The sequence below is a fragment of the Phyllostomus discolor genome, chromosome 6 (assembly GCF_004126475.2).
Source record: "Phyllostomus discolor isolate MPI-MPIP mPhyDis1 chromosome 6, mPhyDis1.pri.v3, whole genome shotgun sequence".
NCBI lineage: Eukaryota > Metazoa > Chordata > Mammalia > Chiroptera > Phyllostomidae > Phyllostomus > Phyllostomus discolor.
In genome coordinates, this window is record NC_040908.2 from 155526573 (window position 1) to 155539186 (window position 12614).

At 55.0% G+C, this 12614-nt stretch overlaps 1 protein-coding gene across 2 annotated transcripts in view; it reads left to right on the forward strand.

Moving 5' to 3' along the window:
* Positions 1–12614, forward strand: part of CREB3L1 (cAMP responsive element binding protein 3 like 1) — a 34708-nt gene that overhangs the window by 17007 nt on the left and 5087 nt on the right. Inside the window, exons 2-9 of one of the 2 annotated variants that reach the window (XM_036029317.1) lie at positions 3611–3839; positions 5897–5980; positions 6714–6898; positions 9111–9189; positions 10135–10292; positions 10986–11135; positions 11289–11347; positions 11502–11570. In XM_036029317.1, coding sequence (XP_035885210.1) covers positions 3611–3839; positions 5897–5980; positions 6714–6898; positions 9111–9189; positions 10135–10292; positions 10986–11135; positions 11289–11347; positions 11502–11570 — 1013 coding nt within the window. The remainder of the gene's footprint in view (positions 1–3610; positions 3840–5896; positions 5981–6713; positions 6899–9110; positions 9190–10134; positions 10293–10985; positions 11136–11288; positions 11348–11501; positions 11571–12614) is intronic. The other variant, XM_028516117.2, reaches the window with a different exon arrangement.

The following is a 12614-nucleotide window of genomic DNA, read 5'->3' on the forward strand; positions in this document are numbered from 1 at the left end:
TAGCCTCCTGGTACAGCCTCCCCCTAGGCATCCCCTGATGGACAATCGACATCCTGATGGCATTGTCCTCTGGGGTACAGGGCCTTGTCCCTCCAGCAGGTGAACAAGATAAAGACCCTGTCTCAGGGACATTGTTGCAGTCTGGCAAACAGGCAATTCGTGAACAAGGGAACGTCTGGTGCAGTCAGGGGAGGCCTGGACAATGAGGAGTTGCGCACAATGCCCGGTTCCACTTGATTCCCTGGGCCTCGGTTTCCCTGTCTGTCAATGCAGACATGCAACTTCCTTATCTCGTTTGGCAATTGTGACAATTGAATAAAATGATTCATATGTAGGCATAACAAAATGTAGGGTAATGATGGTAAGTTCTGGCAAATTGGGAAGAGGCGAGGAGAGAATACCTGAGTCAATGGGGTTTCTGAACTCATTCTGTCCTGGATTCTCTGATCACACTTTGTTTGGGGGGAAGACCAAACCACCTTCCCCCACGGGCTCCAAGCTCAGTTCCCTTCAGGCTCAGAGTTAGGCTTTTCATAATAACGATGGCTAACAATTATCAAGCACTCACTACATCCTAGGCACTGTTCTAAGTGTTACATGTATTTACTGCATGTGTGTGTGTGTGTGTGTTATGTGTATACATGTTATTTGTATTTATTCATTTTACCCTTATGATCCTTTGAGGTGAGTATTAAGCATCTAACGAATATTTGAGCCTCACGATGACAATAACACTATGAGGTAGGAACTATTCTTCCCCCTAAGAGAGGGGGAAACTGAGGCACAGAGCAGTGAAGTAACTTAGCAAGCAGTGGAGCTAGGAGTCAAAGGAAGTGTGTCTGACCACAGAGCTTGTGCCCAGCCTCTGCTCCCTGCAGGCAGATGCCTGTGTGGCTCGGAACCTTATTCCCAGACGGGGCTCTGCCGCTCACTCCTCTGGGTAGGGACAGGCTCTGAGTAGTCCAAGCTGGAAAGAGCCAATGACTCCAGAGCTCAGATCAATCCCCCAGAAGCCCGTTCTTAACCACTCACCTGGCGGGACCCCGGGGCCAGAAGCAAAGCCCCACACCATCTCTACCAACCCACCAACAAATTCATTCAGTCAATAAATGATGACTCAAGAACAGTAACACTTCCTTACATATTTGTAACTCTTTAGAGAGAAAAAATAAGCCTACTCTGTACCAGCCACTGGGTACTTTATTTATAATAAGAGGTAACATTTGCTGAGCAAGTACTATGTGCCGGAGACTGTTCTAAGTTCTTTATGTGTGAAGTTGACCCTTGAACAATGCAGGAGTTAGGGGAGTCAGGTGCGCATATTGCCTGGGCCAGGCGGCTCAGTTGGTTGGGCATCGTCCTGTGCACCAAAAGGCTGCAGGTTCTACCCCTGCTCAGGGCACATGCCTAGGGTGTGGGTTCATTCTTGGTTTCTCTCTCACATAGATGCTTCCCTCCTGCTCCCTTTCTCTCTTTCTAAAATCAATAAAATAGTCAGAGAAAGATAAATACCATATGAGTTCACTCATATGTGGAATCTAATGAGCAAACTGAACTAACAGGGGAAATGGGGACAGACTCACAGATGGAAGGCAGGATGACAGCCAGTGGGGGAGGAGGTTAGGGGGTGGAGGATGGAGCAAAGAGGTAAAGGACTCATGGACATGGACAGGAGTGGAGTGATTGCTGGGGGGAGGGGGGGGTTAAGCGGACTAAATGGTAATAAAAAATACAATAAAGGTCAAATAAAAAATCAATAAAGTCAATAAGACATATTTGCAGGTGAGGATTCAAAAAGAAAAGAAAAGAAAAGAAAAGAAAATCCACCCCTAACTTGTGACTCCCCCAAAACTTAACTACTAATAGGCTAATGTTGACCAGAAGCTTTAGTGGTAATATAAACAGTCAGTTAACACATATTCTGTATGTTATATGTATTGTATACTGTATTTGTACAGTAAAATAAGCTAGAGAGCAGGAAATGCTATTAAGAAGAGAAAATACAGTACGGTATGGTTATTAACACCATCAGTCCACACCCTCCGTTTACGAGATGAGGAAATCTGCCCGCAGCGCACCCATGCAGGGGGACCCGTGCCATTCAAGGGTCAACTGCATCAACTTGTGTAACCCTCCCAATCGCCCAGCAGAGGGGAACTATTATCGTCCCCGCAGTACGAAGGAGGAAATGAAACACAGGCAGGTTAATGGACTTTCCCAGGATCTCGGGGACCCATATTTTTCACACTATTTTGTTTCTAAGAAATATGTTTTGCATCCTTGCCAAGAACAAGCACACACCCATAACTGAGATACAAATTTACACTAAGTATTTAACTTTTCTGTGTCCTGTGCACTCTGATACTTTCTACTGTATTTTGTTCTCTTCTATTTTTTTATACGCTGATCATGACCTATTACATTGATTTCACAACTCGTTAACGAGTCAACACCCACAGTTCCAATGGCACCGAGTCACAGCTAGAAGTCTCCAGGCCATGCTTCCAACCCCCATAATATGGCTCCAGAGCCTAATCTCTTGGGATAAAGAACGGCTTAGAAAAGGGAGACACCAGAGGCGTGGGGACCGGTGGGGACCACGCGAGTGAGGGAAGTGGAGGCCTTGGTGGCCCCACCACCTCGCTCCCAGGGAAAAAGAACACGAGAGTCACTAACACGGCCACTGGGGTGCAAACTGGCTGCCGCAAACGTACTCTTTTTTATTCTTTTTCTAAAGAGCATTTTTCTATTACAGTTTACATTTAATATTATTCTGTCTTAGTTTCGTATGTACAGCAAAGCAGTTAAAAAATCATATGCTTTACAGAATGGTCCCCTCTACCGTTTCGAGTACCCACCTGACTGCATATTTATCACGATATTATTGACTAGATGTATTCCTTACGCTGTAATCTACATCTCTGTGGCTATTCTGCAATTACCAATTTGTGCTGCTTAGTCCGTTCCCGTTTCTCATCCCGTCTCCCCAATCCCCGGCCCTCTGACAGCTGTCAGTTTGTTCTCTGTGTCTGTGAGTCTCTAGTTTGTTTGTTTGTTTTGTTCATTAGATTCCACATATAACAGAAATTCTGCAACATTTGTCTTTCTCTGATGGGCTTGTTTCACTTAGCATTGTACCCTCTAGGTTCATCCATGCTGTCACAAAGACATAATTATTCTTTTAATTAGTCCTCCCTGAAGGAAGTTGAGTGGACTGAGAGAAGGACTCAGGCAATCGAAGTGATGCGACCAAGGTCACTGAGCCAGAACTAGAGCCCTGTGTCCATCCTGTCACCTGGTCCAGGGGTTCTTTCACACCATCCACAGCTTACCCTTGAGGATAACAACATTGAAGCTGGAGATGGCGGTGGAGGTGGCGGTGGTCCCGTGATGACAGTGGTGCTGCTATTAATAGAAGTGATAATAGTTGTACAAGTGACGTGAGAAGTGGGAGGTCGGTGCTGCTGCAGGCGGTGTCCGTGGTGGCTCGAAGAGTGATGGGGAGGTTGCAGGGACAGTGGTGCTGGTGGCAGGGCTGGAGGCGCCACCACAGCAGCATCTGTACCCCCTTCCTCAGCTGAGCTGCCCCCCACACCTCCTCTTTCCCTAGCATTTCCCTGAACACCTGGACCACTTTGCGGAGAACATGGAGGACTTCTCCAACGACCTGTTCAGCAGTTTCTTTGATGACCCCGTGCTGGATGAGAAGAGCCCTCTCCTGGACATGGAACTGGATTCCCCCACGCCAGGCATCCAGGCCGAGCACAGCTACTCCCTGAGCGGTGACTCGGCGCCTCAGAGCCCCCTCGTGCCCGTCAAGATGGAGGACACCACCCAAGGTAAGAAAGGCTGGAAGGGCCCAGGTACAGCACAGGCCCACCGGGCCCAGGGGAGAAGGAAGATACTGCGGGACTGGGGTGGGGGGCGGTATAGTGGAGGCTCTGACTCCCAGAGGCCCCCAGGGAGCCACCCACAAACACCTCTTTGTGACACTGCTTCCTGCTTTTTTGTTCTCCCTCCAATCAAACCCACACGGGCACTTCTCAAGAGTCTGCTGCTGACTTTGGTCAGTGGTGTGCAAAGGGCATTCCCAGACCAGCGGCAGCACCTGGGAACTTGTTAGAAGTGCACATTCCCAGGTGCCCCCCACCCCCAGACCTGCTGGATAGGACGCCCTGTGGGTAGGGCTCAGCCTTCCAGGGGATCCCGAAGCACACCAGGGCCTGGGAACCCCTGACTTAGAGGGGACAGTCAGGGGAATTAAATGATAAATGCACACAAGTTACCAAGACTCTACATGGAACCTTCCCACCTGCTCATACTGGGGTGTCCTCTGAGATGCCACCTGGGAGAGACTCCTGTGCCGACTTCTATTGCTGAAGGGGGGTTCTCTAAAGCTCCTCTGTCCCCCCACCTGCTTTGATTTTAAGCAGAGGGCCCTTTGAGTCTTTCCTCTTATTACGTCATCAACATTCGAGAACCAGAGACTGTGCCCCGCCTGGAAATGGTCCCTTTGGCCATTTCCTCAAACGGGCGACCCCAGCCCCACTGTGCTTGACTGGGTGATTGTGGACCCAGCTCCCAGCCCCCATCAGCCTCGTGTCTTCATCCACCAGTGGGAACAGCAGTCAGCATTCCCATAGCACTCTCCAATTTGCAGAGGGCTCCCGTGCTAACTACTCATCCATTTCCCACAACTCATAGCTGAGGCAGGAATCACTTTTACCATAGTCCCCACTCGTCTGATGAGGAAAAGGAGAATTCAGCAAAGCTGAGCTGTTCAGGTCGCACACACAGTAAAATGCACAGTAGGGACGGCCGCCGTCGCCTTTGCCGGCCAAAAGGGGGCAGCAAGGGGTGCTGGGAAGCGCACGGGGTGCTGGGAAGCGCACGGGCTTCAGTGCGTGTCTTCCTGCTTCCACCAGCTTCTGTGTGATCTTGGGCAAGTCTCAATCTCCCGGGGCTTCTGTTTCCTCAATTACAAAATAAAGATAGCATGTGGCTTGAGAATTCCAGACAGGGTTAAAAATACGTCAAATACCATGCTCAGCACCCAGCACACAATATATATCAATAATTAGTGGCTATTTTCATTGTGCCTGTAAGAGTCCTACTCATCCTGTAGTGGTTTTTATTCCTCTTTCCCCTCAGAGGACGATGGTCTTGCGTGATCTTCTTAATATTCTCATCTATGAAATGGGAAAACAGCGGTGCCCGCCCCATAGGAGTTTTGGAAGGAATAAATGAGATCGCATGTGCCGAGGGCTCAGAGCTGTGCTCCGTGTGCAAAGTGTGATCTGCTTCTGAGGGTTTTAGAGGTTCCCCGGGGCAGAGACTGGCCTCTGTAGCCGCTCCTGGACCCCACCCCTCAGGGCAGGGACACCTCTTGGGGTTTTAAATGGCTCCAGGACTTGTGGTTGCTGAGGTCTCAGCTTCCCTCCATGCCCTGGCCTCAGCTAAGAACTCTGAGGTCGCCTCGGTGAGGCCTCAGGAGCAGCCGGGGAAGAGAGGGGTGTGGGATGGCCTCCCTCCCGGAGTGGGTTCTCCCTCCGCCCCCACATTTCCAGCCCTGCAACTCCTTGGACACCCCCAATCTATTTTTAGAGTAATTTGTTTGCGGGCCCTTTGCAGGGGGCAGCTTCCCGGAGGCCAGCGGGCTGGCCCTGTAATTTGGGAAGATTGTGGGTGTTCCTGGAGCCCAAGGGCAGCCTGTGGCCCAGAGCTGGAGCACTCAGGCTCCCAGCAGGGTGGGGCCTGGCCTCTGAGGTGGGACCGGGCAACCGTTGACCCCTCTCCCCACCCACAGTGGGTCCTGAAGGCCAGGGTCCCCTGTGGCTCTTCCCTGGCAAGCTGGCTCCCCGGGCCCCTGCCTCACCAGTGCTTCTCTGGCTTTCAGGTGCCGGGGCCGCCACGAGCTGGGGTGGAGGACTGTGGGCACCCGGCAGGAAAAGGGGCGATGTCTGCCAGCCCTGTGGCCCAGGTGAGGCCAGGAGGTGGATGCTAGCTAGCTAGGGAGACCTGAGCATCACCATCGCCCCCACCCCCGAGCCCCCAGTCACCAGGTCCTGTGAATTCTCCCTTCCGAATTTCTCCAGTGTGCTCCATCCTCTCCATCCCGCCCCGCCGCCTTTGCTCAGGCGTCGTCTTCTCTATGTAGCGGGACGATTTCAACAGACCCCTGCGGTTTCCCCGCCTCTGTCCCGCCTGCCCCAGTCTAGCCTCCGCGCAGAGGCAGACTGAGAGCGTACTTAAAACTCTTCAGTGCCACCTCATTGCCCATAGGACAAAGTCATAACTCTGAGCGAAGTCCCCAAGACTGTGCCACCTCTGCTGGCCTCTCTGACCCCACTTCCCTCCCATTCCAACTGCACTAAAATGCTTCTGCCTCTCACTAGGTGCCCAGCACCGAGCACAGTGCTCAGCAAATGTTTACTGAATAACAATCAGTGCACTGGCAATAGCTACCGTATATTGACGGTTTACTTCTGAACGGGCACTTCTACAAATGAGAAAGCTAAGGCTCAGAGAGGTTAAACAACTTGCCTAAGGTCACACAGCCAGTCAGAAGGTGCCCAGGTGTGTTGGCCAAGCCCAGTCTGTAAGCTGCTGAATGAAGAAGATGCCCTCACTTCTGGCTCCCAGGGGACAGGAGCAGGGCTGAGCCCTGTGCCCTGCCCCCGAGTCCCTGAGCCTGGGTCCTGCCCCTCCCCCAGATGTGGAGCGTGGAGCCTGGGTGCTGGGACACAAGCTGTGCTCCGTCATGGTGAAGCAGGAGCAGAGCCCGGAGCTGCCTGTGGACCCTCTGGCCGCCTCCTCAGCCATGGCTGCCACTGCCACCATGGCCACCGCCCCGCTGCTGGGCCTCAGCCCCCTGTCCAGGCTGCCTGTCCCCCACCAGGTGAGCCTGGGGACTGTTCTGTAGGGGCTGAGGGTGGGGGAGGGGTGACGGGTCTGTATGGGAAGATGTGTCTGAAGGCCTGAGCAGCCTGGGACTCCCGAAACAGGGAGCAACGTGACCCTTGGGACTGAGGGTCGGAACTCCCAGTCCGGGCACCTGCCACCCCCTTGGGCCACCCCTGCACCACCTAGGCTGCGCACAAATTGCAGCGCCCTCCCAGTCCTCGGACACGCTCACTGGGCGTGGAAGAGGCCCACGGGGCTCGGGCAGAGCTGGGCGTCAGGGGCCACGCCCAGAGTCCAGAGATGGAGCCCGCCCCGGCCCCTTGATTTCCTCGAAGCATCAGCATTTTTAAAAAAGAAGCAAGACCAAAATGGAAATATAGAATCTTTCGGTTGTTTGATTTCATGAGGTTAATATTTTTAATCCACACTCTCATGCTGCCCCCACATGGGAGAGACAGAACGGCGTTCAGCTGTAGATCCGAGTTGATGTCTGAAGACCCTTCTGAGGACGTGAGGCCCAGAGCACAGGCCCCTGGAGAGGCCCTGCCAGGTTCTCACCTGGGCCGGGGGCCCTCCCTCCCTCTCCCTCAGCCTCCTTCTGTATAAAGTGGGAGCCTGAGCTGCCTCTAAGGAGCTTCCCTCACTGAGTCTACAAGCAAGGGTTATTTTAAATCCCTCCTCTGGAGTGGGTGGGCCCTGCCCCCTGCTGGCCACATGGCTCACCTGATTAGAGTGTGGCTGCCAGCCGGCCTGTTGGCCCCTCCCAACCCCTCCGTACCCGCAGCTGTGCCCAAGGATCAAGGGTTGGCTGCACATACAGAGGATCTCCTGCGACCAGACCCAAGACTGGCTGGGCAACACCTCGGGCCTCGCTGAAGCGGGAAGGGCGGGCAGCACAGCAGCCCCAGCCTGGGTCTTAGAGGCTGGGTACATGCCTCAGGGAAGGAGACCGGGGCTCAATGTCAGGCTACGTGCCCCACCTCACACAGTCAGGAACAAGGGAGCTGCACCCCAGGCTCAGCCACCGGACTCCAAAGCCCGACTGTCACCCCAGAGAGGCCTGCACACCCTAGCAGTGGCACCGGAGCCAGGAGCTGGGGTGGTCCATCTGCCGTTGAGAGCTGTGTGACCCCCGCAAGTGCCATCACCCTTCTGCATCGCAGGCCCCTCGTGTGATTTGAGAGCTGAGCTGGGACATAGACCAGGGAACCTCCCAGGTCCCTACCAACTTGAACCATCTGTGATTGTTTCTTTGGGATTCCTTGTCCCACCCACAATGTCATGACCTGCCTGTACGGGCAGCAGACCCCGAGGGCAGAGGCGGTCCTGCAACCCAGCACCCAACACAGTGCCTTCCTCAAAGAGAATTCCACTGACTCAAGTGTTGGTGGGAAGCCACACGTGTGTCCTGAAACCCCTTCTGGAACAGCGAGTTGGGATATAAAGAAATAGGACTGTGTGTTGTGTAAAGTGTGCATCGAACTCCGTCAGTCCCTTGCTTATAGCCTATTAGGGGCTCCTGGCTGCTTCAAACTTCTTTGCCTGGATGTCACTCCCAGCCCGATCTTCTGGCCTTGCTTCCTACTCCTCCACCCCAACACACACCCCTACATCCTGGACACAATGAACTCTTGCAGTGTCCAGATCCAGCCATGTTCCATCTGGCCCCTGTGCCTTTGCAGATGCTCTTCCCTTGGTTGCAATGCCTTTCCACTCGATCATCACCTGCCCTCTGCTTTATCTGCAATACTCCTGTACATCCCTAGGGACTTAGTTCAAACTTCAGCTGCTCAGGGAGTGTTCTCAGCCACCAGCCAGTTAATGCCTCCTTCATCTGTGCTTTTGTTACCCGTCATCGAACAGCCACAACGTGGTGGCAGACATTACCTCTCATTCTCATGGCAACCCACTCGCCAAGGCCCCCTCGGCCTTCACAGTCGGTGCAGGGCCAGTCTCTGCCAAGGACGGCACTGGCTTCAAAAGCGACCAGAAGCCCTCCTTCTCTGGGCTACACCATTCGCTTCCCTTAGATCTGACAAGGCAGGAACTTGCCTCTGTCCCTCCGGGCTGTGCCCAGAACTCTAAGCCTAGTCACCTCCCCTATTGAGCAGCATGAGCCAGCAGCCTCAGGGAAGGAGATGGGGTGGCTGCCATGGTGGGGACAGCCCCCGGGGCAGCTGATGGAGCCAGACCTGTCTCTTCCTCAGGCCCCGGCGGAGATGACTCAGCTGCCCGTGATCAAAGCAGAGCCCCAGGAGGTGAACCAGTTCCTCAAAGTGACACCAGGTGAGTGTGTCCAGAGGGGGACAGGCAGAGGGCATCCCTGCTGCCCTGGTCCGGCACGACAACCTCACCTCTCTCCAGCACAGCCTCTCCCCGCTGCTTGCCCACTCTTCATCCCTCCAGTCCCCTTCTCACCCAATCTCTGGCTGTCGGCACTGCTGTCAACACCCGCTCACCCTCTTTTCGAATCCCGCATCATTCACTGACTGAAGTTCACTCTGTTGCCATTCACTCTTCTATCCGTCTGTCCATCCGTCCATCCGCCCATCCGTCCATTCGTAAATCTGGGCATTCTGTGCAGCCCTGGGGACTCTCCCCACAGCTGAGCTCCGCCCAGGCTCCCTCCTGACCTCCTGCCAGGTGTCAGGCTCCCTGGTGCTGTGGCCACAGTGGGGCAGCATGGAGGGGAGGCTGAGAAGAGCCGTGATCCGGGCTGCTCTGTTGAAAGCCCATAGCCTGAAGTCAGAAATGGAAACGCTGGGGTAGTTACGGCTAAACATTTTGGGCTGGAAGGAAGGAAGGAAGGAAGGGACAGAGGCTGCTCTGGCCCAGCATGATCCCCAGGGACCTGGCTACAGGCAGACCCCAGTCTCCTCCTGGGGTTGCCCAGCTGGAGGCTCAAAGACCCTGGACCCTGAAAAGACAGGGATGGGGGAGGGCCTCCAAGAAGCCAGTCTCCGTGACAGCTACGCGTACCCCGAGGATCAGGCTCAAAAGAGCCAGGCTTCTGGCGTCAGAGATGAGGTGGCACCCAGCAATCAGTTTCTGGGGTGTCAGCTCCCATCTTTCAGACACCAAGGGGGGCCTTTGCTGCTGTGGCTGGTCAAGGCCCCAGCAGTCTTGACCACAGGGTCAGGGCTGGCTGGGCCCAGGCTCTGCTGAGCTTTGAGGCCCCAGCAGAGCTGGGGTGTGCAGCCCCGCTAACCCGGCTCCCCCTCCCCTCCCCAGAGGACCTGGTGCAGATGCCTCCGACGCCCCCCAGCAGCCATGGAAGTGACAGTGACGGCTCCCAGAGCCCCCGCTCTCTGCCCCCCTCCAGCCCTGTCCGGCCCATGGCCCGCTCCTCCACGGCCATCTCCACCTCTCCCCTCCTCACAGCCCCTCATGTAAGCAGCTGGGGGTGGGTCTGGGGAAAATAATTGGGCACATCCACCCCGGCACACAGCCATCGGGGAAGGGCCTGGGGAGCCCCATGCCTGACCCTCGCCCCCATCGGAATTCAGAGAGGTGCCTGCCCGGCAGACAGTGGTGAGAATCTTCTCATCCTTCCTCAAGGGGAGCAGAAAATGGGTAGAGAGGGCCCAGAGGCTGAGCGAACCCACACTGTTGCAGAGCTGGGACTAGAACTCGGTGTTCCTGACGTCCAGGGGATGGCACCAGCTGCCTCTAAGAGCACTGCTTGGGGAGCATGCGCAGGAGGCCCAGAGTCCCCAGGAAACTGCAGCTAGGCCCTGAGCACCAGGATGGGTGGGGAGCCTTCCCAGCCAAGACTGTAGGGATGGGAGGGGGCTGCCACTCAGGGGCCCCGGATGCGTGAGTTTTGAGGCTATGAATTCCAGGGTAGGATCTAGGAAGCCCCCAACAACGCACCAACTGCCTAGTATGCTGGGCTCCTGGCATCATCCTAAGCACTTGATACACGCTATTGGATTTAATTCAGATCTACCCCTTTTCAGATGAGGAAACTGAGGCACAGAGAGTTGCATACTTTGCCCGGGTCACACACAGAATAAATGGCAGAGCTTGAATTTGAACCCAGGGCCGTCTGGTTCCTAACCATCATGTCCCATTTCCCACAGAAACTACAGGGGACTTCAGGGCCACTGCTCCTGACGGAGGAGGAGAAGCGCACCCTGATTGCTGAGGGCTACCCCATCCCCACGAAACTCCCCCTCACCAAAGCCGAGGAGAAGGCCTTGAAGAGGGTCCGCAGGAAAATCAAGAACAAGGTAAAACGAGGGCTGGGGCCCGGCGCTGCCCTGGGGCTGCCTTGGTGGGTGGGGGCCTTTGACTCCCTGGTGATGCCAACCCTGAAATTGGGGGGTCCCAGGAAGTGGATCTGTGGCCATGGTGACCCCTGTTTGCGGGGCTTCCCCCTCTAGATCTCCGCCCAGGAGAGCCGCCGTAAGAAGAAGGAATACGTGGAGTGTCTAGAAAAAAAGTAAGGGTCCTGGGTTGGGTGGGGGCCTGGGCTCTACTCCCCAGCCTGTCCTGCCCTCCCCAGGCCTCTCTCCCCGGGCTCCAGGGGCAGGACTGAGGGGGCAGCAGCTAATCTGGGGGCTGCCCCTGAGCCTGTGCCCACTGGCCCCCCACAGGGTGGAGACATTCACGTCGGAGAACAATGAACTGTGGAAGAAGGTGGAGACCCTGGAGAATGCCAACAGGTGGGTGCTGCCCCCTGCATCCCGCCCTGCCCTGCCCCCTGCAGCCAGCGCCTGGCTCCAGCATGGCCCTGGGGTGCAGGCAGGAGAGAGATGAGGTAACCGAGTTCAGGATGGACCCCAGAAACAAGAACCCTGCAGCTCAGGACCCCCATCTTCTTCGTCCACACATAGCTCTGTGCACCTGGCAGGGCTGGCGAGAAGCTTTGGGTGAGATGATTTCAAAGTGTGATCCTCAGGCCACCAGCGGCAGCCCTCCCCCTGGGGAACTTGTTGGAAATACTTATTCCCCGGCCTCACGCCAGGGCTGCTGAGGCAGGAACTCCAGGGAGAGGGCTCAGAGATCTGTTTTAATTAGCCCTCCAGCTAATTCTGTTGCAGCCCAGAGTTCGAACCACTGGTGTGCACGCTTGCCACTCAAAGCGAGCTTCCCGGACAAACAGCACCAGTAACACTGGGGGCTTCTGAGACACGCAGAATCTCGGGGCTCTCCCCAGATTTACGTGAGTCAGAATCTGCATCTCAGCAAGATCCTTGGGTGGTTCACACGCACAGCGAAGTCTGAGAAGCATTAGTGTAGGCACAGCGCCTGGCATGCAGTAGCTGCAAAAGCCACAGCTCTGGATCCGTATTCGACCCTGCCCTCTCAGCGCGTGGGCCCAGCGCCTTTGTCTAAATGGCGACCACAGATTTCATGGAAAGACTCGATGAGACAGTGTAACTAAAGGGGCCAGCACTGTGCTTGGCATTTAAAGATGCTCAATTCATGTTTTTCTTTTTTTATTGTTGTTAGTATGAATTCTTAATAGTGCCCTGCCATGAGCCCACAGTAAGTCTTTAATGATTATTTGCTGGAATTAATGAAAACAAATAGACAACAGCTGGTATGTAGCAGGTGCTCAACGGAAGGCTTTTTCCTTCTTTCCTTCCTTCTCCCCCAGCTTCCCCAGCTACTCCCCTGATTGGCCTGGGGAATGCCCCCCCACTCAGGGAAGGGGAGCCAGGAACCCTCACCCCTCTACCTCAGTGGGGCTCAGATTCCTCTCT